The sequence below is a fragment of the Pongo pygmaeus genome, chromosome 11 (assembly GCF_028885625.2).
Source record: "Pongo pygmaeus isolate AG05252 chromosome 11, NHGRI_mPonPyg2-v2.0_pri, whole genome shotgun sequence".
NCBI lineage: Eukaryota > Metazoa > Chordata > Mammalia > Primates > Hominidae > Pongo > Pongo pygmaeus.
In genome coordinates this window covers 48,828,116-48,853,448 of record NC_072384.2, presented here as the reverse complement: position 1 = coordinate 48,853,448, position 25,333 = coordinate 48,828,116, and the positions used below count along the sequence as shown (strand labels likewise).

Here is a 25,333-nt window from a genome sequence, read left to right as displayed (position 1 = left end):
AAATGAGGTCTACAGATGAACAACTATCTCCAGTAACTTGCTAATTGATACTGCATCTGATAAAGAGGTTTTTTTTTTTTTTAAAGGAAGGAAAGAGGTTCCTAAGAGATGTGCTATTTGCTTCTTTGTTACTTCAAAGTACTGTAGAGCAAGCGGAGTTTCAAATTGTTGTGGCCCCAGCTGTGAATGAATCTAATTTGGCTCTTGATCACAGAGTTAATAAGCTCAGTACTCTGTATTTCAGGGCATAAGTCCTTGGTCCCTTAAGAGAAGGTGATTGTAAAGAAAAAAAGAAACGCCAAAGTGCCCAGTTACTTCCTGTAAAATAATCTGTCCATTAACTCTCATGGTCAGCCATAGTTCAACCGACCATAATTCATTTGTACGGTATCAGAAAAGATTTAGTCTTTGTTTCCATCTCTTGGAACTTTTGCCTAGACAAAGGCCTTCAGTTACCAGAACCGTGGTGAGAACAGACTTTTGTTTTGAAAGGTACACTGATGTGTAATGCATCCAAACATTTTTCTATTCTTACCAAATTAACTTCCATTGTTTCTGAAAACTGGATGCAAATATAAAAATTCTAGAAATCTAATAAATGTATCTTTTTTCTCAGTCCACTTGGCAACAAAATATTGTAAGTAAAATTTTAATATGAACATATTTCTGACAGAAATAAATACATTATCTGGTACCTTCCTAGAAAGTCCCCTTACTCTCTAAGGCTTACGTAGTACAGTCTGAACAAACTTATTTGGCTCTCTACGTGGGCACAAACAAGCCCCCACAGGAATACAGCTCTTTGGTGCACATGATTAAGGAAAGATTCAAAACATGCAACCAGAGGAAAATTGGATATTCTTAGGAAAGGTTTCTTTCTATTCTAAGGAAAGAAATGGAGGCCAAGAATAGGTCGCAGCCACTTAGTATATTAAACTCTGCTATCTCTTACAATGTCTGACTACCAAATAAGCAGCTCCATTTCTCTTAATAGTAACTCTTGTTTTGAAAGTTTTTATTTGATTTGGTATTTGAATCATAGGCTGGGATGAAATTCATTTTTCACATAAAAACAAGCAAAGAAAAACTCAACAACAAATGACACAAGGATTACAGAAAAGAACATTATTGACGACAGTGCTTCAGATTTGAAAGCCACGAAGTTTCTTTCTTTTAAATGTTCAGAAACTTCAAAGATTAGGAAACCAGGGAGCAAAAAAGATTAGTCATGGGAGGCTGAATTTTCCCAGCCTGAGTTCCAATCTCTCCCCAGTTATTATCAGGGATGGCTGTTCCGGGCATCGGAATGAGGTGAAAATAGCTTCTGTTTGTCTGGTACAGAAAATGTGTGTGTGTCTTCTCATATCTCCAGCATCACTATATTTCTCCTTCAGCAGGTTCCGAGCTTCATGTTACACACTGTAACATTAATGAAATGTGGCTCACTCACAAAAGAACGCTGTTTGTGCCTTCATCTACAAAGTGAGGTGACTATATAAATAATTCAAAATCAAACTAATCCCATACTTCCCTCAGATATTTTTTACGGTCTATGTTCAACAGATAACTGCTTATTTGTAGAGACTACATCTTAATATGGTCTAGTGCTCAAGGACATAGAACCACGCCATTTAAAAAATCAAAGTGTGAAAACACACACCACAAACTTCTAAAATAGTTCAAAGAAATTAGAAGTTAATACTGATTTAAAAGTGGACAGAATAGGCCAGGCGCGGTGGCTCACGTCTGTAATCCCAGCACTTTGGGAGGCCGAGGCGGGCAGATCACGAGGTCAGGAAATGGAGACCACCCTGGCTAACATGGTGAAACCCGTCTCTACTAAAAATACAAAAAAAAAAAAAAAAAAATTTAGGCCTGGTGGCGGGCGCCTGTAGTCCCAGCTTCTCGGGAGGCTGAGGCAGGAGAATGGCATGAAACCAGGAGGCGGAGCTTGCAGTTAGCCAAGATCGCACCACTGCACTCCAGCCTGGGCGACAGAGTGAGACTCTGTCTCAAAAAAAAAAAAAAAAAAAAAAAGGGACAGAATAAACAAACTTCTGGCCAAGTAGGAGCCATTCATAGTAACTTCACTCTAACAAGAATTTATACAGTATTCCCATCGTAAGTTACGGAGGGAGACTCTAAAGAGAACTTGGACCCTGACCTGCTGGTGAATCATCTACTTATAATCTCACTTAGGAACAACTTCTATCCTTTTCCATATCTCAGAGTCATATCAGAAAACCTCACCAATTCTTTTTTCTTTTACTTTTATTTGCATTTGTTTTATGCTGCATTTATTCCCATGTCATACGTTTTTGTTTCTTCAGTTTCTTCCGGGATATCTTTTTCTTCTCTGCAACCCCCTCTTCTGGTTTAGGAACAATTTGATTCTTTTCAGTAAGGGTCATCTCGACGTGACACGGGGAGCTCATGTATGGCTCTTTAAGTAAGTTCAGCCGTGCATCTTGGATCCCTTGTTCACCTGGATAGGCTCAATGACCAGGGAATCTACATCTAAACCCTTAAGTACAGCATGACTCTGCGTTTTAAAGCATGTGCAGCAAAAAATCAGCACTCTTTTCAGGCCACTGGTCCTGTGTTCAGCCTCACTGTTTGGCCTGGGCACACCTACCAACTCCACCATTGTAATGTTAGAATGGTAGACGTTATTTTTGTAAAGTGACATCTTTCAGACAACTCAGTGGCTTTTTGTACATACATACGCTTGATGGTCTGGGCAGTTTCACAGGTGTTCTTAAAGTGAACATGAAGATTTGAACCCTGATTTGCATGATTGGGTTTTCCAGGTCAAATGAATAGTGAACCATTTTTACAGATCACCTCAGGCCAGTGAGGGGAAGAGGAAGCCCTAATAATTCTTTACATATGGCGAGTTTCTTCTAATCAGGCCATGGCTTTATTTAATTAACATTGGTCATATGAGCAGAACTTTTTCACCAACTTTTCAAGAGCAGAAGTGATTTCCCTCTGCTTGCAAGGCTCAGCCTTCAAGACCTCCTTCTGAAATTGAATTTCCAAACAGAGACCCAACACACAGGGCACTGACCCACCACACTAACTGAGGTAGAAGTGGTGTGTATGTTGTTAAATCCAGTCACCTTAATTCTCCTTCCCACTCTGTGTGTACAATCACAGCCTCCGTGTAGGTCCGGTGTGGACCTTTTCTGCAGCCCAGTTACTACTGAGTCTGTCACTGAAGTTGAGAAGGAATCATACAGAAGCTGAAAACTCTGGCAATCAACCCTAAGAGACAGAAACCTAGGTTTTTGATTCACCAAGTCTAATAAAGTAGCATGCCTGTTTGGAGAAAACAGCAAAATGCAATCTAGAAAACAGAACAAATATTAAAGCACCTTCTCTTCATGCATATTATTAAAATAAAAAGCCCCACGAAACAAGCAGCCAGGTAAGTCTTCCATACGATTAACCAGTGGGCACCAGACTACACTGATAAGAGGGTACAGACACAATAGAAATCTAAAGAAATTATTTGCTGCCTATTAAAAGTATATTGGAGTTATACAACACTGCAGCAGTGTATTCTCAGCACCCCCAGTTTACTAAGCCAATGATAACAAAAACAATAATGTAAACAACCATTTGATTGCCTGGTGTGGTATAGGCCTAGTGTTTTACAGATATTATTTCTGCTCCGTAAAATAATGCTACCGAGTATGCATTATATTACTTTACCACTTTAGAAAAGACAAAATTAACACAAAGAATTCTCCTAACATTGAGCATGTCCTATGTCTCACACGCAGTGCTAAGTGCTTCATACACATTTTTAATTTAATCTTCACAATGATAGGGAATTTAAGTCAAAAGGCCACAAAGCAGCTGAGCTAGTTGCTGACCCTAGGTCAGGTGGACTCCAAGCCCCGGGGCATTCTGCATACCACCTCTCAGCTAACCCAGAACAAGCAGACATTAAATATTCCAACCATGTGGATTGAAGGAATCCACATGGCTGCCTTCACTTTGTAGACTATGTGATCCTCAAAAGCAAGGACTGTGTTTGATTTGCCTTTATGCTTTCAAGCCTATCACAATCCTTGACACACAGTGGACACTCAAACTATATTTGTTAAGTAGAGCATTTCAAAAGAGTAATGCACCTTGGGGCAAAAGCCGAAGGTCAGAATATACACAATGCAACCAGCTCTCACCTCAACAGGGGCAATACAGAAGAGGATTCGTACAAAGAGACAATAAATACAAAGATAGAGACCAAAAGAGGAAGTCAAACTGCTGTTTCCTAAAGTGTGATCCTTAGAATATCTGCAGCAGAAGTAGTTGAAGTTCTTGCTGAAAGCAAAAATCCACAGGTACAGCCTGAGATACATGCAAATCAGAAACTCTAGGGCAGGGATCTGGGCATCTATGTTACTATGCATTCCCTAGATAATTCTTAAATATAGGCAACCAAAAGGAGGCACAGGGCATTGGAAGTTGTGGGAGGAAATTACGCTGAAATTGAGAATTAGATGCAGAGAGAGGAAGACCAGCTATTATCTTACGTATAAAGGATTGATCTTTTACAAACAATCCTCCTTCTGGGATATGGTGGTTCACTTTAATAGCTGACTTAGGACTGGCACGAGTACAAGGGGAAGAGTGTTCAGAATCAGAGTGATTGTGTAGGAAACAGAGAAAACAAACCCAATAATTTGCCTTAACACCACCAAAAATCTTCTTGTGAAAAGGTGAGGGTAAAGCATAAAACATCTTTTGTAAATTACTGCACCACTCCAATTAAATCACAGGAGGTTTTCACTATACTGAAGGATGCCTTTTCCTGGCCAGTTTTTGAACCACTTCTTATTTGAAATAAAGTGATATTTCTGCAGCAAAGAGAACAGTCTTACTTGAAGGGTGGAGGTAGATAATGTCTTTCACTGTGAAGTCTCGGGACTGAGCAGCTTTCAGACAATCCGCCAGCAGGCTCAGGAGCAGGAGCCAGGCCAGAGCAGGGCCAGGTTCCATGGCAGACCAAAGTGTCACTCATACAGAGGGCCTGGGAGTGGGCACTCAGGGCAACAGGAGAGAACTTGCACCTGAAAAATGAAGAAAGAATCATCTCAGTGATCGACTGGAGAAAGCCACAGGAGGCTTGGCTGAGCTCCCATGCTGGTAAGATGGGATGGAGAGCAACAGGGCACAAGGAAGTGGGTAGATATGGAGAGAAACTTTATCAACAGTAATTTTAGAGCACTGAGAACATTCCAGCCCAGATCTAGTCTTAATCAGGTTGCTAAGGCTCCACTGGTAGCCATCCCCTCTCATATCCAGCAGAGATGGTATCAAGAGAGACTGAATTTTAACAAAATCCAGCTACTTTTTGCCAGGAGGCTAGGGGATGGCTGCCAGAGTACGATAAAGAAGTCAGGAGCAAAAGCTCAGAAGCATTTCCCTGAGAATGGTGCAGGTCAGATAGGGAGTTCAGCCACACTGGGCCACGGTGTCCATGCAAACCTGTACAGGGCAGACTTTCAGATTTAGGAAAACAAACAAATACAGAAAAGCTGACCTCTCCAAAATTAAAAAGTGCCTCCGTAACACAAAATCTCCTTAACATAACTAATATTTGTTGGCCAGGTACTACTGAAGTCCTTTATGTAAATCCATTTATTCTCCCAGCAACCCTATGAGGTAGGCATAACTATTAACCCATTTTGGGTAAACTGGGGTTCAGCAAATAAGTAGCAGATCTGACTCCAACCCAGGCAATGTGGCATTGGAGTCTGCATATTTAAACACTAGGCAATTCTGTGTTCTTAAGACTGACTTAAGGTGTATTTAAAAAACGGATTGGATGGGCGCAGTGGCTCATGCCTATAATCCCAGCACTTTGGGAGGCTGAGGCGGGTGGATGGCCTGAGGTTGGGAGTTCGAGACCAGCCTGGCCAATATAGTGAAACCCTATCTCTACTAAAAATACAAAAAATTAGTTGGGTGTGGTGGCAGGCACCTGTAATCTCAGCTACTCTCTGGAGGGTGAGGCAGGAGAATCACTTAAACCTGGGAGGCAGAGGTTGCAGTGAGCTGACTTTGTGCCGTTGCACTCCAGCCTGGGCAACAAGAGTGAAACTCCATCTCAAAAAAAAAAACCAAACTGATAAGATCGTGTTGTCGCTATAGCACTAAGTGATTATTATCTACTGTGTCCTTTATTCTGATTGTCCTTTTCACTCAAAATTAAGGAAAAGACAAATCTGTAATAACCCTGAATTGCTCTGCTTACTGGGAATGCAGAGATCTGTCTTAATTTTTATATAGGTGCTATTCTCTTGCTATCTTCTTGGTTTCCTATAAAGCTTATTCCTCATGTTCTACTACTTTTCCAAGTACCATTATCTCTATTGCTCTGCAAGGAGTCAGGGTTATTCATTTTATTTTAACCTAGCTGAAAACCAACAGTTTTGATATTTTGTTTAATATAAATGTTCAACAAGATTTTTTAAATAGCATAATTACTTTGTAAAAATACATAGGCAAGGAAATACATTATGAAACAGAAACTCAGTAGAGAAAATCAATATGACCCAATCAGATCTAGAATATACTACAAAGCAAAATTAATCAAAACACAATGATAGAAAGTGTAAAAATGAACTTAGAAAGTAGAATACTCTAAGGAGCCCAGAAATAGACCCAACTGTTTATAGGGTGCAAGCAATTGTTCAAAATTACAGAATGGGACCACATTAAGTGAATAGTATTATAACTTTCTTAAATATTCTTTTAAATAGCTGAAACCATAAAATGCATAACTTGCTAAATTACTTCCAGATGTGCTGATTATTCTTTTTTAATTGGCAAATTGTTAGACAACAGAGTAGAGCTCTCTTATCGCTTGTAACAGCTTGATAATGCCAACCTTGCTAATTTCATGCTCACTACGCCATCTTCTGTTTACAATTTAATTCCCCAAGCAAACCTGGCATTCAGGAAGAGAATGGGCCACTCAATCACTTAATAAATGTGACTGCCAGGCACTGTGCTGGGCACTTGGTTGAACAATATGATGAAAAAACAAGTATCCACCAGTATCTTTCCCTTGCAAGTCAGCAGCCAAGTGACAGAGACAAACATCACTTCATCTTGAATGAATGCAACAGTTCTTTCCACATCCATCTGGCTTTTCTCTGCCAGCATGGTGAGGTTGGTAAGGTGAGGCTGCACCTCTGGGACAGGTCTGCACAGCACCCCATGGAGACCTGGCAGCACCATGGCCAACACCCCCATCTCCTCCCAATCTGTATGTAGCAGGGCTCAGTTTGAGAGTCAGAGATCAAAATGGCATGAACATTATGTGTGTAACTGTAAACATAAATGTGAACAAATGCACAGACAAAAGACTGGAGAGGAAAAAACAAAATTAAGATAGTAAAGCCATGGTGTATGAGTTAGCCCAGGCTGCCGTAACAAAATACCATAGACTGGGGGGCTTATACAACAGAGATTTCTCACAGTTCTGGAAGCTAGGAAGTCCAAGATCAAGGTGTCAGCAAGGCTGCTGTCTCCTGAGGTCTCTCTTCTTGGCTTGCTGATGGCTTTGCCCTACATGCATAGTCCTGGTGTCACTTCCTCTACTCATAAGAACACAGTCAGATTGGATTAGGGTCTCAGCTTTATGGCCTCAGTTAGCCTTAATTACCTCCTTAAAGGCTCAATCTCCAAATATAGTTACATTCCAAGGTACCAGGGGTTAGGCTTCAACATACGAATTTTGGGGGCACACATTTCAGCCCACTGCATGTTTTCTCTTATTGTTTTGTTTTTTAGGTAACATTTCCTCCCACACGACATGTCCCAGTGATGATGATGTTTCATAATTTTAAAAGAGTATAATTGATCTGAGATGACACAGAGTACTGTAAACTCCTTCCCAGGTTATAGGACCATGAGCTCCTCAGGACAGGAACTTGCCGTGATTATCCTTACTTTCCCTGCCTCAGACCCTGGCCACAGAGAGGGCTCTGAGAGCTTCTGTGGGAGCGGACGGGAACATTTATGTCAGACTATTCTAATACCTCAGGGTTGGCCTCCTGCCCTCCACTCCCTTTCTTTGTCAACTCATCCTTTGTTTTGCCATAAGAGATGAGTGATAAAAACATCATCACATCTGCTAAAAACAAAAATCCAGATCCATGCTCTAGAAAAAGACTTAATTTGAAGTCATGTATACTACATCTTTTATGACCAAAAATATGAGCAGATGGGAGTGAGAAATGTCTTGAAGGGATAGTTAAAAATTCTCAATATCAAGAATATGAAAAATTATATTCATAGTAAAGTAAATAGTGAAGCAAACTCATGGCAAAGTTTAAATTGATGAGGATTAAGTATAGCAGAACTTTTGTTCTGGTTACTTTTTGGAAAAAAGTAATGACTTATAAAACTATGTGGCATCACTTCAATTTTTAACTTACTCTTCCATGTACTCTTATGCAGCATTTTCCATTTTTGTTTTGTTGCCTTTAATAGTGTGTTTAAATTGTCAAACATGCTTCCCCCCTCCCTCCACCATACCACTTATTTATCATCTAATTGGTTTGCAAATGTCTATGTGCAGAACTAAGAGTGATCATGGTACCTCCATAGTGCCTAACGTAGATGACGGGCTGATAGGTGCAGCAAACCACCATGGCACGTGTATACCTATGTAACAAATCTGCACGTTCCACCCATGTATCCCAGAATTTACAGTATAATAATAAGAAGAAGAAGAAATGGTGGGAGATATCTTCACAATATATCATGATTCCACATCCTTTCTGATAAAATTATACACTAATGCTAATGATATATTAAAGGACAATACCAAAAAGCCAAGGCTCAGGTCAAAAAGGAGATGGATATTTTTACAGACCAGACACAGAGTACATATACAATGTGGGGAAAATGCCATAGGGTTGCTGGGAAATGGACCCAGTAGCAGGGATGTGGCACCAGGAACTTGGCCTCTGTGGAGAATAGTCTTACATGTTTTCATGTGAGATAGGGAACTAAAACCAGGCTCACAGCATCAAACTAGGGACTGGAGTACAGCACTCTGCTCATAGAAGCTAAAAAACCCAAATGGCCAAAAACCCCAAATGACTACAATTGCTGCTTGAAGCTATGCCTCATAACAAGCAGGATGCCTCATGAGAAAACAATCAAAGTTCCTGCTTTGCAGCCAGGAACTAAACCAAGTCCCCCACAGCTTTCCTGACTGTATGGCAATATCTCCATATCAAAAAAAAAAAATTTTACTTGTATAAAAGATGCTGATGGAGGTCAGGAGCACATTGTCTTGTATCACCTTTCAAGGCCACGTCCTGTGTGTGCACAGGATGGTGGATCAGCGCGGATGAAATTAAAGCAACTATTTCACTCATTACAAGAGATCCACCTCTACTCATCATAGGAAAGAGCAAGCTGAACTCATTAGGCCTGATTTGTTTAGCACAAGTTTTCAAATTTGGGGGATTCAAATAATTTTTTAACCATGAATTTCATGTGTTTAATGCTGAATTTCCAAATTCTTAAAGTAGCTGAATTTTAATTCTCCCAATACATTTTACTTGTGAAATCATTTCTTCTTTGGAAAAAAAAAGAGTATGTCTTTTCTAGGTTTATGTGTAATTAGAAAAAGGACTGAAAGGATAGACACCAAAATAATGTAGGATTTAGGGAGTGTTTTAATATTCACTTACATGTTCAAAACATCTTAATGAGCATGTATTATTTTATAGAGAAAAAACTTTTAATAACATTTTTCAAAGAATGAGTTTGACAGACTTACTTTTTATGCACAAGTCAGTCAGCTTTTCACCTAAAACCAATGAACATAACCTCAAAATAGTCATATGTCTTCTAAAATAATAGATTCAATATGAAACAGAATGTTCTCTCTTCGCATCTCTTACCATGCCCTTCCCTGGTGTCCTAACACTACTTGGAAGATGCAAGCCTAAGACAATGAGGAAAAGGGGGAAAAGAGAGATGGAAATAAATCTAGAAAACAGGAGGCGATGTGCTCACAGGGTACTATGCTGCTCACCACCTCAAATGACGCCACAACGGTAGAAGATTAAGAGGAAGGCCTGCACCTTGGTGTAGCCTGTGGAAGGAGAAAGAGAGAAGTCATCTACCTGGTTCCTTCCTGCTTGATCACCATTGATCAAGCTTCACTCCACAAGGAACTCCCTCCCTCCCCTACACTTCAGCAGCCAGAATGGAGGGCCATAACCCAGTGTGGACGGACCTCTGATCAGGAAACAGAAAGAAAGCACCTGGCACAGAAATCTGACGTTTCTTTTATTGTATGAACATACTATGTTTATCCATTACCAGATGATAGACATTGGGTGATTTTCACTGTTTGACTATTGAGAATACTGCTGCTAACATTCATGTACATGTTTGTGTGTGGACATACGTATTCTGTTTTTCTTGGGTATATATGCAGGAGTGGAACTGCTGGGTCTTGTGGTCTTACGTTTTACTTTTGGAGGAACTGCCAGTTTTGCACTGAAGCTGCAACATTTTACATTCTCATCAGCAATATATGTGTTCCAATTTCCCCACATCCTCACCAACACTTTTCTTTTCTTTCTTTTTTAAAAAAATTATAGCCATCCTAGTGGCTGTGAAGTATATCTCACACTGGTTTTGACTTGTATTTCCCAAGCAACTAGTGATGTTGAACATCTTTTCATGTGCTTATTGGCCATTTGTATATCTTCTTTGGAGTGATGTCTATTCAAATCCTTTGCCCAATATTTTGCCTGAATATTATCTAATTATTTTTGAGTTGTAAGAGTTCTATATTCTGGATTCTAGATCCTTTTCAGATAAATGTTTGCAAATATCCTCTCCCATTCTGTGTTGTCTTTTACTTTCTTGATGGAGTCCTTTGATCTACAAAAGTTTTTAATTTTGATAGAGCCCAAACCTTATTTTTTATAAACATAGATTTTGTTCCCTTATAAAAGTCACGACCAACACAAGACTAAAAAAATGCACACAATGCACAGTAAAAGAACTTGTCTACTTTATAGCAGACAAGACTGTATTTTCCACCTCTCTTTTCCATGGGAAAAACAGGATGGGCAGGACTGTTTATTCATATCACCGACTGTTTACATTCCTGCAGTAAATCATGAAGCATCACTCACTCTATTAGTATTTTCTAGGAACTGAAAAATGAAAGATGAGTGGCATGCATTCACAATTAACCTAACAGCTACTGAAATACAAGCACTGCTAAGGGGATGTATCTTTTCCTCACAGATTCTCAATAGTTGATGGAGCTTTAATCCACAAACCTCACAAATGTGATGCTGGACATGTTCAGATGATATGAAGTCTTTTCTGGGACTTTGATGCTTTTCCACAGAATCTGCAGTGCCTTTGTACTGTATTAGACATTTAGAAAAGACATTGTGTTTCCATTTTATGATGCTGCTATTTGAATATGCACTGCGGATCCTGTCCCTGAATACGGTTCTCTTTATGAAGAAGTACACTCTCATTTTCACAGCTCTGTGACCTTTCATTTGTTATTTATGAGCTTTTGCAAATCTAATACCGCTCTGACAGATTTAATTTGTGCTCTAAATTACCTTTGCATGAGTTACTCAACTGCTGGTTTTATTCCAATGGATTACTTGCTACATTCCAAAACAAACAAACAAAAATTAGTTCATGATCTATTGGACTTCCACCACTTGGGAGAAAGTTGAGAAGAGTTGCATTCCGAACCTTCACTCTGTGGATGGTACTAGACAATATAAAGGAGGATTTCTAAATCAGTCAGGGGCAAAGTGCTGGACCATAAGCCAGGTCAAGTTTTACAAGTCTACACCCTAATTACTATTTCATGTACAGTCTATAAAATGAGATACTTCCACTTAAACTGGTCACTAGATGAAAATTAAGCACTTTGGAAGCTATCTTAAGAACCAAGTACTAAATTACAAAATCTCAGGACTAAGTCAGTATATAAGCAATTATAAAGTGGCAAACAAATACAAATCTAAATATTTCAATGCTATTCAAACAGAAATTTAAAAATGCCTAATACAAGAGCAGAATGGAATTCTGAAGTCTCAAAGATCACAATCAATCTTGATTTAATTTTTAATATGGTGGTACCTTAGTTGCCTGAAAAAGTTAATACAGTTTCCAAAAGTATAAACTAAAGGTAGGTCTTTCGAAAGCTAAGTCTCCTTAAATGATATATTCTGACCACAGGCACCTTTCTTGCAATTTGGGAATTGCTCAAGATATGCCCTGCTTTAAAAACTTGTCTGGGGGCTAGGTGTGGCAGCTCACGCCTGTAATCCCAGCACTTTGGGAGGCTGAGGCAGGAGGATCAACTGAGGTCAGGAGTTTGAGACCAGTCTGGCCAACATGGTAAAACCCCATCTCTACTAAAAATACAAAAATTAGCTGGGCATGGTGGCGGGCACCTGTAATCCCAGCTACTCCAGAGGCTGAGGCAGGAGAATTGCTTGAACCCGGGAGCCCGAGGTTGCAGTGAGCCAAGATCACGCCAATGCACTCCAGCTTGGGTGACAGAGTGAGACTTCATCTCAAATAAATAAATAAATAAATAAATAAATAAATAAATAAATAAAACTGAGAATTCTTTCACATGTCTCCATTGAGATGTGAGGTCTGCATCTTGTCATTTTGACTCTGGGCCAACTTTACTAACTAGTTGACCAGAGTGTGGTATAAATGATGCTATGTGATTTCCAAAGCTAGGTCATAGAGCATAATGCAATTTACACCTGGTACTCTGGAATAATTATGTTGAAGCTCTGAGACACCATGTAAGCAGCCTAAGTACCTTGAGGCTGCCATGCAATGAGGAAGCCTAAGTAGTCCACAAGGAGCTACTGAGACTTCATAAAAAAGAGAGCTGCCCAGCCAACCCCCAGGGGCTCCAATCCCAGCTCCTCCCTTCTATTCCATAGCCACAGTTACCTTGCAACAGCATAGAAACTTCCAGAAAAGCCTAGCTTAGCCCTTCTTACATTCCTGACCCACAGAAATCATGAGAGAAAATAAAATGATTGTTACTGCCTTCCAGCCACTAAGGTCTGTGGTGATTTTCAAAGCAGCTACAGATACCTAAACACAAGGAAGTGGAGCTAAAGAGCTAACTAGAAATTACAGTTCAGCTCACGAAGATAATTGCATTTTTAAGAACACACTGGTTGTAAGGTACAGAAATCCCAATCAAATAGGCTGTAACTAAAACTGCAACTGGGAAGGAAGGGGAAGCATTTTACTGTCTCACCTAACCATCCAGTTTAGACATGGCTGGACTTTTAACCTTGTTTTCAGAAATTTTCATCCCTCAACTTTGCTCTGCCCCCTCTTTTACTTTTATTCTCATCAGGTCCTCCCAAACTACAGCCACCAGCAGTTCCAAAGGCATTCTCCAGAAGTCTCTTTTCAAAATGTTTCAAGAAAAGCTCTAAGAAAGGAGGGAGGTCCATCTCTGGACCAAGAATTGGCCAGAGGAATGTGCCATTCCACTTGCCCAGGGCTGCGTCACTAGCATGTAGCTGAAACAAGAGCGAAAGTGTCATTTTTATTGAAATCACAAGGTATGAGAGTGTGGGAGGTATTGGTTTCCCACAGGAAAACCTAGGTGTTTCAAGCTGAAGCAGAAGGACTGACTAGAAGCTGGGAGAGCGAAACCGCAGATGACCACTACAACAACAACACAGAGTTTGAATAACCTCATTAGCCGAGGCATGCAAAATGAAGCTAAAGGTTGCTCTGGTGAATATTTCTGCAAATACCAGAAGAAAGCAGTGTTCTTTATTGACATGTTACCTATTGACAAGTAGGAACGTTACCTATTTTCTTCTCTAAAAATTGAATACCACTCCATTACAACTTTTCAAATCAAAATATAAGATTGAAACAATAAAACAAAAGTTCTAGGGGGCATTTGCAATGCATTCTGCTCTATACTTCCCCCTTCTTATGGGAATGGGTCTTCTGCTAACACCAATCATGTGTTACTATTGAAGATTTTCACGTTCTTACATGGCCCAGCCTACTGGCTACTGTTATTTGGGTCAGTGTTGGACATTTTCACCAAGTCTGGCCAATTAGAAGTATTCCCGAATATTTTTCAAGTGAGAATGGAAAAATAAACCAGTCTTCTCTGGTACAGGAGCCCCCAAGGTGTGACACGCAGGAACACATGTATGCCATGTTCCTCCCATCATGGAGGAGGAAGAAGAGAATGAAACTTGCTGGCTAAGAGAAACGGTGATGAGAGAGAGTCAAAAAAGCCCCAACTGTGTTCAACCCTTGCATTTTTTGCCAATTTTTAACTCTTCCCTTAATTATTATAGAAGCCTTAATATCCATCCAATAAATCTCCCTTTGCCCAAGCTAGTTTGAGCTGGCATTCTGTCCCTTGCAGCCAAGGAACTCTGGCTCCAAAAAAGTCCTCCAAAAGGATCCAGCCAATAGCTTAAGTTTTGTTTTGTATGTTTTGTTTTGTATGTTTTGTAAAAAATATGCTTTTTACATTAATATTTCTTTAAGGCTTATCAACTAAAGGTTAAAGGTGGTTTTAAAAATGTCAATAATAGAGAACTAGCCAGAGATGATCTCTCTTGGACTTCACAGACAGATACTTTATTCTACACCTAGACGGAGAAAGTTATTCACACATACCCAATCTTAACTGCGAATCTATTTGCATAAAAATCAATGTTTTTTAAAAAAGTTCATTTCTCTTTCTGGAGCCCTTTGGCAAGGCTAGAGTTACAGGGAAAAGCTGTCTTCCCCAGTTTGATTTAAAGTTCAATTGCATCAAAATACTTCAATTCCTGAAGGGCAAATGATGTCTTGTTGTGTATGTCTAGTAACACACAATCATACATCATTTAACAACGAGGATACGCTCTGAGAAATGCATTGTTAGGTGATTTTGGTGTTGTGTGAACATCATAGAGTGTACTTATACAAGCCTAGATGGTATAGCCTACTATACACCTAGGCTATTGAGTATAGCCATTATAATCTTATGGGATTACTGTTGGATATGCAGTCCACTGTTGACCAAAATGTCATTATGCGGTGCATGACTGTATTCACAATTCTAAAGGATGTATTTATTCTAGGAGCTATTCAGCTTGTTGGCTGTACGCTTGTTTGCTTTCTCCATCAATCTGAAGGTTCTTGAGAACCGACAAGAAGGCATTTTCAAGTGCAAACAGCCAGAAGGGAAAGGAGTCAAGGAACTCCCAGGCAGGAATGGAACACTAGGTACATTTCAGTTACAGCCTGTCATTTTTTATTTATTGGGAGGGGGTGGTGGTCTGAAAAAATTTTTGCCTTTAGTGTCTTTTATTAAACTCTTCTTATGTTTCAGAATGCCATTTTTCATTTTATTTTTTCCAGGAATTTTTACCCTAGAGATATTCCAAAAATGCAGAAGTATAAAATGTACTCAGAAACAATATAATATTTCTAAGTGAACTAAATTGCAGCCAGGTCTGTTCTTATATTCAAAATAACCTGGTTCCAAATCTAACATTAGATTATTAGGCATATGCTTTATATCCTTTAATCAAAAAAAGAGTTATCTTGGCACTATACAGAGGTAGTCATTTCTGTATTTGGAGTGATGTATTTACCTTTCTTTTATTCATGTTTCCAAATCTTCAGAAACAAGAAGTACTAGTAATCAGTTATAAAGCACATGCTGCCTGCCATGCACCCGTGGAGATATTCTGCACTATTTGAACTGAGTTTTATTGGAAATGCCCACTGAAAGGTGTTTTGGGCCACTCTGTCATCATTTTAGAGGGCTGGCATGAAGATTCTGTTTGAGACTTTGAGATCAGTTCATTCTCCCACCCCACCCAATGTCTTTGGCACTGCCCTGCTCACCACCTGACACCCCTCACCACATTGTCTGAAAGCCAAATGTAAACAAACCACTCTGAAATCTTTAACCTCTTCATGAAATGTTTCTTCCATTGCTTTGTGTTGACAGAAGCCCAGCTCACAGCAAAAAACTGCTGCTTCCTTTTGAGCTATTTCCAGTAGTGAGTACTCACTCTTCCAAGTCCCATGGATTCTGGGGACAGGAGGAAGCCAGAATTCTCCCTCCCACCATAATTTACAAATCATGCCCTTTCTCTCTACACAAATTCTCCTCCTTACCACAAAGCCTAAACCATCTGCCCTTGTAGCTAGCTGTCAAGAAGGGGTTAGAGAACGTGAAGAATATGGCTCACCTTCAACCATTAACAAGCACTTAGCCTCATCTTGATTCCCACTCAAGACTGGGAAGAACCAACTCATGCTGAATCTTATGTCCTACCTGGCATGGAGTAGGGTTTTTCCCATGGTTCCAAGAACCCTGACCAAATGTTTGTCAAAAAATCTTGAGAGTTGTTTCCATTTGGCCTTTGAAATAATTTAAGTTCAAGAAAGAGCTGTAATTACTAATCTGGTAAGTGTGGAGAGTCCTTCCAGAATTTCTTACAGCAGAGAAGAGCCAGCCTGTGCTCTCTTTTCTTGTAGGAAAAAAAAAAAAAAATCAAACAGCCAACAACAAAACAATGGCTTAGGTAAAAACCCTATGGCTAAACCACTATTTGCAAACCACTGGGTTAATTAGCAGCCAACTTCTAAATCTTAACCAATATTTCTCACTTGATAATGAATATGTTTTAAAAACAAATCTATGTGCGTACATATCCTCCAAATCTGTGATCAATACCTTCAGCTACACACAGTATGTCTCCTGGTAGCTCAAAGACCATCACAGTTTTATTTTTGTGAAAGGGTATAAGATTGGCTAAATCAACCTAAACTATAATTTGACTTTTCAAACACATTTAACTAATTAGCACACGTATTTAGAGGAAAGAAGGATTTCCTCATCCTGCATTTGAAGGCAAAAAAATGTATTAAATAAGCTCCCAACTCTGCATCACTGAGGCAGGAATTCTTCCTTTTAATGCACCATCTTCATTTATAAGTCCCTATAAATAATGATAATTTAAGAAGTGTATTATTGTAGCAAAGCAGAATATAATAAGATTTTACATAGCATTCATTCAGGCAGAAAAGGATACAGGGGTTATTAGTAAAAGAGGGCCATCCTTCATAATACAACATTTTTGTTTTGGCATCTAAATTAATTTCTTTCTTAGAGAAAAAAGTACTGAGTAGCCTCCTATGGATAAGAAAATTGTCCTCCTTGTGTTCTATTTTACATGTTCACTCATTCACCCACTCATCATGCTCTACAAGGCAGGCATAGATAACATTATCTATTATATACATTATTGTTAATAGTTCTAGCATAATACTCAGATTCTTGAGCTCTCTTAGTAAAATCATTAAAGTTATTCTTAAAATAAAAGTCCCCACAAAGGCTGCTAAGAGCATGTGAGGAAATGCTGGTTTCAGTCACTTAGTGAATAGTGAGCATGGTGTGATGTTGATGTGCCATCCTTAGAACCAAGGCCACATACATGTGAGACGTAGGAAGAGAAGCCAGGTGACATGACTGCATCAACCCTACACAGGCATTACCCATGAAAACCAATAAGACATCCATAATCCTTCCTTCCAACTAGAGAAGCTTATCTGGAAGAAAAAAGGAAAGAAAAAAATGGAGAGAGACAGGGATGACACACAACCTGAGGGGCAGGCGCGAGCTGTGGAATGCCCTGGACTCCCTGATCCAAGGTGATCCCATTGAAGCTTTCCGGTCTCCAACCAGACTGGCAACTAGGGCCCAATTCTGTCTTCAAAACAACCCTAAGACGAACCTTTGGGGAGGAAGTAAAGTGGGAGCTCCAGCAGCAATGAGAAGCATCGGTTCTGGGTAGAAGGGGAAGTCTACCAGTCTCCCCATGATCTGGTGCCTGCCTACCACTTGCCCCTTGACATTTCAGCTCAGTTGACAGCGCCACTATGAATAGGTGTCTAGTGCACCACGCTACTTCTCATTCAGTGCCTTGGCTCCTGCTGTCATCCTTGGTTTCCTTCAATTCACTACTGAAGGATCAGTTCACTTCCTTTAGAAAGCCTCCCATCCCCTCTCCTCACACCAGATCAATTAGGAACCACCTTCTCTGCTCCTGTTTTGGCCTCTACCTACCTAAGGTGGCTACAGGCCTTACTTCATAAGGACAATGGGCTTTGTATTTTGACAGATTTGGGCTCAAGTCCCAGCTTTGCCACTTATTAGGATTATGACCTTGGACAGGTTACTTTTTCTTTCCTCATCTCTAAAATGAGACTGATAGCTTCTATGCTGTAGGGACATGATATGAATTAATATATCACATATAGCTTTCATTAGTTATTATGATTGCCAACATGTAGTAGAACTGTTAAGATGACATACTTTTTACTAAATATTGAGCTCCTTAAGGGCATAAATTTTATGGACATCATCTGATTTATCCTTAGGTCCCCAACCCCTATGACATAGGAGGTCTCTGATAGCAGATTTGTTGATTTGTTGATTTGATATAGAAATAATCGTAATAACTGCTTTTATAAAAGATGTGTGTGTGTGTGTGTGTGTGTGTGTGTGTGTGCGCGCGCATATTGACATGTGTACGCATGCTACAGGAACTTGGAGGAAGAAAAGAATTTGGGGTGTTTCTGGCGAGGAGGGTGAGAAGATAAAGCCATCTTGAGACGATGGCATCTTTCGGGAAAATCTTCATGTCTTTGAGTAATACTTTATCAGGGCTGGACTGGACCAGCAAAGGGTTCTGTCCCACATCTCCCAAATCAAGCTTACTCAGAGGCATCCATGGGAAATACTGTGCATTAAGAGTCAGAATACACATGAGCGTATTAAAGGCTCTGAAATGTGCTGCCGTGAAGAAATCTTTTCGGTTTTGCTTAAGTCAGCATTTTCCCCACACTTATTTGAACAGCGACAACTCCCACCCCCCGGCCCAGCAGAGAGCTTATTTTTTAATGAACATCTATTAACTAGTCTAGTTTTCTGAGGAGTAGTTTGCGGAACCAATGTCCTATTCAAAGTGTGTTATTTTATACATGAAGGAATTGAGGCACAGAGTATTTCAGGTATCTATCCACAGAAAAAAGCTGGCAAACAATTAGAGCTTCAAGGGCAGCCTCGTTTTCCTGCCACCCTGGCTAGGACACTTTTCAGCCTAGCGTGCCATGTCACAGTCAGCAGAAACACGGCAACTCTAAACCTTGCTTAACTTCAACAGAGAAAGTAGGCAATTGTCTCATTTTGCAATGTACAGGGTGGTTAAAATCTACCCCAAATCTGCATCCCACCTATCAAAATTTCCCCCCTTCATCATGCAGCCTGATATCATCACGAACTGGAAATGTATTTAAGGTTCACAAATGTTTTCTTTTAAAATTCAAATAACCCAGAAGCTTACTTTAAGAGAACCTTCCTTTATTGAATGCTTCAGGCCAATCTAATTCCTTGACCTCCACATCCCACCTGAGATACAGCTACCCCCACGGTGCTGATGAGAGAGGAAGGCAGAGGCTGGGAGGTGGGCAGGGCAGTCCAGCTGATCCTCCAGCTAAATATGAGGTCACCTTGTACCTCCTTGCCCTGTGGGGGCAGGTGGTTATCTGTCTTAGTGTTGCCTCCAAGTGCCAACCCAGCTCAGGATCCATTACATTTTATAAAGATCAGATAAACCTCTATGTTCATAAGTATACAAGTGGTATACTTATTTGATTATTGGGCACTGGAAATAAAAGGGTTTAGAGAAAAAGCTGTTAAAATTCAATTGCAGCAACATGGATGAACCTAGAGGACATTATGCTAAGTGAAATAAGCCAGGCACAGAAAGACAAACATTGTATTCTATGATCTCACTATATGTAGGACCTAAAAAAGTTGAACTCACAGAGGAAGAGTAGAATGGTGCTTGTCAGGAGCTGATGGGGGCGAAGACAGGCAGATGGGAGATGTTGGTCAGAGGGTATAAAATGTCAGTGAGATAAGAGGAATAAGTTCTGGGGATCTGTTGTACAGCATGGTGACTAGAGTTAATAACAGTGTGGCATATACTTGAAAATTGCTAAGAGAATAGTTCTTAAATGCTCTCATCACTAAAAAATCTTAAGTATGTGAAGTGACTGATAAGTTAATTAGCCTGATTTAATCATTTCACAATGTACACATATTTCAAAACATCACGTTGAATACCATAAATATATATAATCTAAAAAATACTAATCCCAGCTACTCAGGAGGCTGAGGCAAGAGCACCTGTTCAGCCCAGGAGCTCAAGGATGCAATGAGCTATGATGGAGCCACTGCACTCCAGCCCGGGCAACAGAGTGACATCCCTAAAAAATGAAATAAAATAAAAATAAATAGATACTGCATAAAAAAATAAAAGAAAAAATTCACAAGCACCATTGCTAGAGGTGGATGTATTGTACAGTTTAGTGGAGTCTAAGCTTCAGGGTACCTGACTGCATGAACCCGACAAGACCCTGCTCCTCATTTTATGGTTGTAATTGTGTGTTTTTTTCCTTAAGGAGGGCCCTACTCTCTAAAAACCTGGATCCATCACCCCTGACCAGAATAATGCAATAACAATTTTTATGATTAATAATAATATTCTTTTCTCTGAGAAAGGATTAATAAGTAAGAATACATGCTGTCATTCTACTTTCATGGAAAGAAACAAAGAGGGAAAGATGCCACACTAACAAAGGCCTTCTCAAAATTGGGGAAGTGGAGTTACAGCTGGAGAAAACTATTAGCCCACTGAATAACCCCACTGTCTCTGAGCCTCCTCCAGCACCGCCCTGGAACACTCAAAGGGGAGAGGGTGTTGGGGGTCCCAAGGTAAGTATAGTCAACAGAAGGCTCCAGCAGCAGATACCGTGTTTTTTACCTATTCTACGAAGGCTCCAAGAAACCATTTCATCTCATCACCCTAAACAGGGCAGAGTCCTGGCCTTGGAAAGGAGAGCCTCTAAGGATAATAGGGCAGCCACACCCAACAGCCACAAGCAGGCTGACCAGGAACCACTACAGCAAGGACATGAAGTGCTGGGCTCCAGAGCAGAGAGACCCCAGGCACCATTACCCACTTGCTAGGCTTACTGTGAGGGAGAATAGGTAATGCATCAAAAGCAGTGTGGTACAGTCCAGGAGCACAGGCTCTGGGGTGGGCCAGCTCAGCCTAGCATGCTGACTGCTACTGGGAAGGTTGCTTAACCTCTCTGTGCCTTAGTTTCCTCAATTGCAAAATAGGGAAATTAAAACCTCTACTTTACAGGGCTCTTAGGAGGTTTAATGGAGATAGTACACTTTGAACAATGCTAGCACATGCTTGCTAGCTAATATAGTCCTTAAAATCAGCTCACAGTAGGCGAAGCAGGCACCTGGTTACTTATCTGGGTCAAGACACTGCCCAGGAACGTTTGCTTTCCATTCAGAAAGGAACTTTGAAAGGTCTTCCAAAAGGCGCCATGGCATGCCAAGCTCTATTATAAGAAGTCAAAAGCCTGGGTCACCTGTCAGACTTTCTACCTGATCCCAAGCTAAGATCAGCATCTTGTGGTGAGGATAAAAACACAGGCAGAAGTGAGGCAAATTAGTTAGGGAAGGTCTGGGGCAGACTTTCTCAAATTTGAAAAGTGTTTTCTCCTATAAAAGGAGAAAACAGTTTCACAGACAGAACCTCTCCCACTCCATTAACTAATGAATGTTAATTATGATACTACTTATGAATACAGACAGAAAACTGAGATTAAGCTTTAAAGCCCATATATGGCTTTAAAACTAAATAAAAATTGCCAAATATAAATATTATATTCAAATAAAATACATTGGTTACATGGAAAATAACAGCAACAATTAACATTTATTGAGCACTTACTATAGGACTGAATAGTATAAGATTGCCACTATTCCATCATTTTCGACCTACAAAAAGAGCAACTTCATATGGCTCAACCTAGTATGTGCAAGGTGCTTCCATAGGTGCTTTCTGTAATCCCCACAACACTCAGTGTAGTAGGGGTAATTATTATTACTCCATTTTACACATACAGAAACTGGGACATCAAGAAATAAAAATGCACTTTTTTTTTTTTTTTTTTTTGAGATGGAGTCTTGCTGTGTCACCCAGGCTGGAGTGCAGTGGTATGATCTCAGCTCACTGCAACTTCTGTCTCCCAAGTTCAAGTAATTCTCTTGTCTCGGCCTCCCAAGTAGCTGGGATTACAGGCATGCACCACCAGGCCGGGCTAATGTTTTGTATTTTTAGTAGAGACGGGGTTGTTGGCCAGGCTGGTCTCAAACTCCTGACTTCAAGTGATCTGCCCACCTTGGCCTCCCAAAGTGCTGGGATTGCAGGCATGAGCCACCATATCCAACCCCAAAACACACATTTTTAAATCTAAAAAGCTGGCAGGTGCCTGAGACCTGGGAGCAATAAAGCATCCTGGGGATGAGGTGATGGAGAAACAGACCCAGATAAAAGTTTGGGGCAGTCCGTGTGAACTATAAGGACACGGAGACCCTGAACAGTGTCTTCTGCTGGAGGGATAGGACCACTGAAGACCACCTTGCCTTGGTTTCTTTTTGGTTTTGCTTATTTTCCTGTTGTTTCAGGGTGGGGCAGAAAGAGGGCTTCCCTGGTACATCCCAGGAAGACAAGTGCTGGCCCATAGTAGGGAACAACAGTTATGGGAAAACCTGCAAAGGGGAAGAGGAGGGGGAAAGGATGATGAAAGGAGAGAGGGAGATGAAAGAAAGAGGGTATCAAAAAGGGCCAAGGTTTCCAAATTTGCTGCACATTGGAATCCCCTGGGGATCCTGAAAAACTCCTGATGATGGCTCTCACCCATTACCATTTCACTGCTATGGGATGCAACCTTGATACTGGGATTTTAAGAATCCTCCAGGTGATTCTAATTTGCAACACAGTTTGGGAAACCTTATAATGCTTCTGCAGAGTTGCCAGCGGGAAGAAACAGCCCGAAATGTGTTCTGTTATTCCACAGGCTGCAGCAAACAGCACTGAGAAGTTCTCCACACGGCTCAGTTAAGGGGCTCTTAGCAGTCCCGCATAATCAGAGTATGATGTATTCCACCAGGTCTCCTCTCTCTATACTGCCTGTGGGTCTTCCAAGTCTTTGGGGAAAGGAAGTAGGCAGGCCCTCACCTATGAAACTACCACGGCATCTTTCCTGGTTTCTACAATGCCAAGCCCTAAACCTAATGGGATTCTCTTCACTTCTTTGGCAGTAACTTCCCTGAAGTGTTTTTCACCCTCTTGATGGAAGTGGTTGTCTGGTGTTACCCTTGAAATACTCCAGGTGAAGTACACTCTACCTTTCCAGCCAAGCACACTCGATTTTTATGACAACAAAAGAGAAAATGTCTTGAGGCCTCTCCAGGGACGAACATACACTCACACCCATTACTCTAAAGGTAGCCAGCGGGACGGGTCAGATTTTGAGAAATGAAACACACACAGACACCAACATTTTCAGAGGCAGCATGGAGCGACCAGAAAAGAACAGCTTTTGCAGACTGCATACTTGAACTTTGACTCCTGCTCTGCTACAAAGAGCAGGGTGAACTTGAGCAATAAAACTTCCCTGCAGTTCAATGTCCTCGTTTGCAGTGTCACACTGAGATGCCTTCAGCTCACTGGGACCCCCGCCCTGACATCTGGACTGTGAGTAACTATGCTTGTGAGAACTAAGCCTTGATTACATGACCCCTCTCTAAAGGTGGCACACTTTCTGGCTTCTCTTTCTAGTCACTTGTTCTGATGTTATTCATAGCAGAAAAGCCGGCAGGCCTGGGATTAAGGCAAAAGGAATAAATACAAGTAATGTAGTCAGGAATCAACAGGAAAGGTAATGATACATTCATTCTGATTTCACTCTGTAACGTAGAATAACATAGTTCCAATATCAAAACCATACAATTTCTGTAGTTACACTGTATCCTGCAAGGTCTTTTTCCTTATGAGCAGAAAGAAACACACACACACACACACACACACACACACACACACACACACACACACACACACCCTGAGCACATGTTGTAGAGAATTATCCCACAAGAGGCAAAGGAATTTGATCAAAAGTCTTTGAAGGATCGGCATTTGATATGAGATAACTGGTTGTTCTAATTCCTGTTTTTATGCTTATAGGGATCTGAAGCTTTCTAACAGCTTGTCTGTGCACGAGAGCACGCAGGTAGTGAGGATAAATGCTACAGTGATTCTCTATAACAAGCGCAGCAAAAGAAAGCGTCTAAGTCAGCTGTCCAATAAGACTTTCTGTAATGACAGAAATGTTCTATGTCAGTGCTGTCCAATTTGGGAGCCACTAGCCACAACTGAAATGTGTGACTGAGGCACTGAATTTAATTGTATTTAACTGAAATTTAAGTTAAATAGTCACATGTGGCCAGTGGCTACAGTACTGGACAGTAGAGTTCTTAATTAATGATAAATGAATAAAATCCAATCACTTAAAGCTGTGACCTCAGAACCAATTAGGACTAGGGTGAAGAAGAATGAGTATTACCCAGTGAAATACCAACACATCAACGTTAATTAAATAAGAAAATATAACACAGCTGCTTCTAGGGGAGATACTCTAGGCCTGATCATTAGAGCCCAGTAAAAGGGGATCGAAAGGAAATGAAATAGACCAGCCATCATACCTGCAGAAGTACTACAAAGAAACACTACACCTCACCTTTCTTTTGTAGCTGATGGCTGAAAATGATAGATTATTTGAAAAGAATCATTCCATGCTTTACATTTGACTCCGTCAATTACCCTCTGAGGTAGGTTATTATCTTAATCCCAGTTTTTGCAGATGAGTAAGCTAAGGAAGATCAATTGTCACCTATAATTGTATTATAGAAAGTGGCAGACTCAAAATTTGAATTGAAGCAGCCTGGTTTCACATGCCAGGTTTTAAAAGTCTTCAGCCAGTTAGAAGATAAGGTGAACAAAAGCCAGTTAGAAGATAAGGTGAAAGAGGCTGGCTTGCTCAATGTATCCTGGACATGCTAAGAATGTGTCACTGTAGGGGAAAGTGGTCATTTCGGTTTTAAGAAGTATAAAGCAAGCATGTGAAAGCTGGGTGCTGAAGAAGGGTGAAGAGAAGGAAGCAAACATTGAAACCTGGGGCTCTGGGGTACTCGCACTTTGCCAACTGGCCAAATGCTCTAGGCCTTCTCTGAATCTGCTAGCTTCTCCTCAAGCTATTAAAGTCAATGGGAAAACTGTGGACAGGTATCTGA

At 40.5% G+C, this 25,333-nt stretch overlaps 1 protein-coding gene across 3 annotated transcripts in view; it reads right to left on the bottom strand.

Moving 5' to 3' along the window:
- LYPD6 (LY6/PLAUR domain containing 6) overlaps positions 1 to 25,333 on the bottom strand; it is a 141,942-nt gene that overhangs the window by 30,983 nt on the left and 85,626 nt on the right. For all 3 annotated transcript variants that reach the window (XM_054479039.2, XM_054479040.2, XM_063647462.1), the window contains one exon: positions 4,893 to 5,081. In XM_054479039.2, the coding sequence (XP_054335014.1) occupies positions 4,893 to 5,010 (118 nt within the window). In that variant the 5' untranslated portion in view covers positions 5,011 to 5,081. The remainder of the gene's footprint in view (positions 1 to 4,892; positions 5,082 to 25,333) is intronic.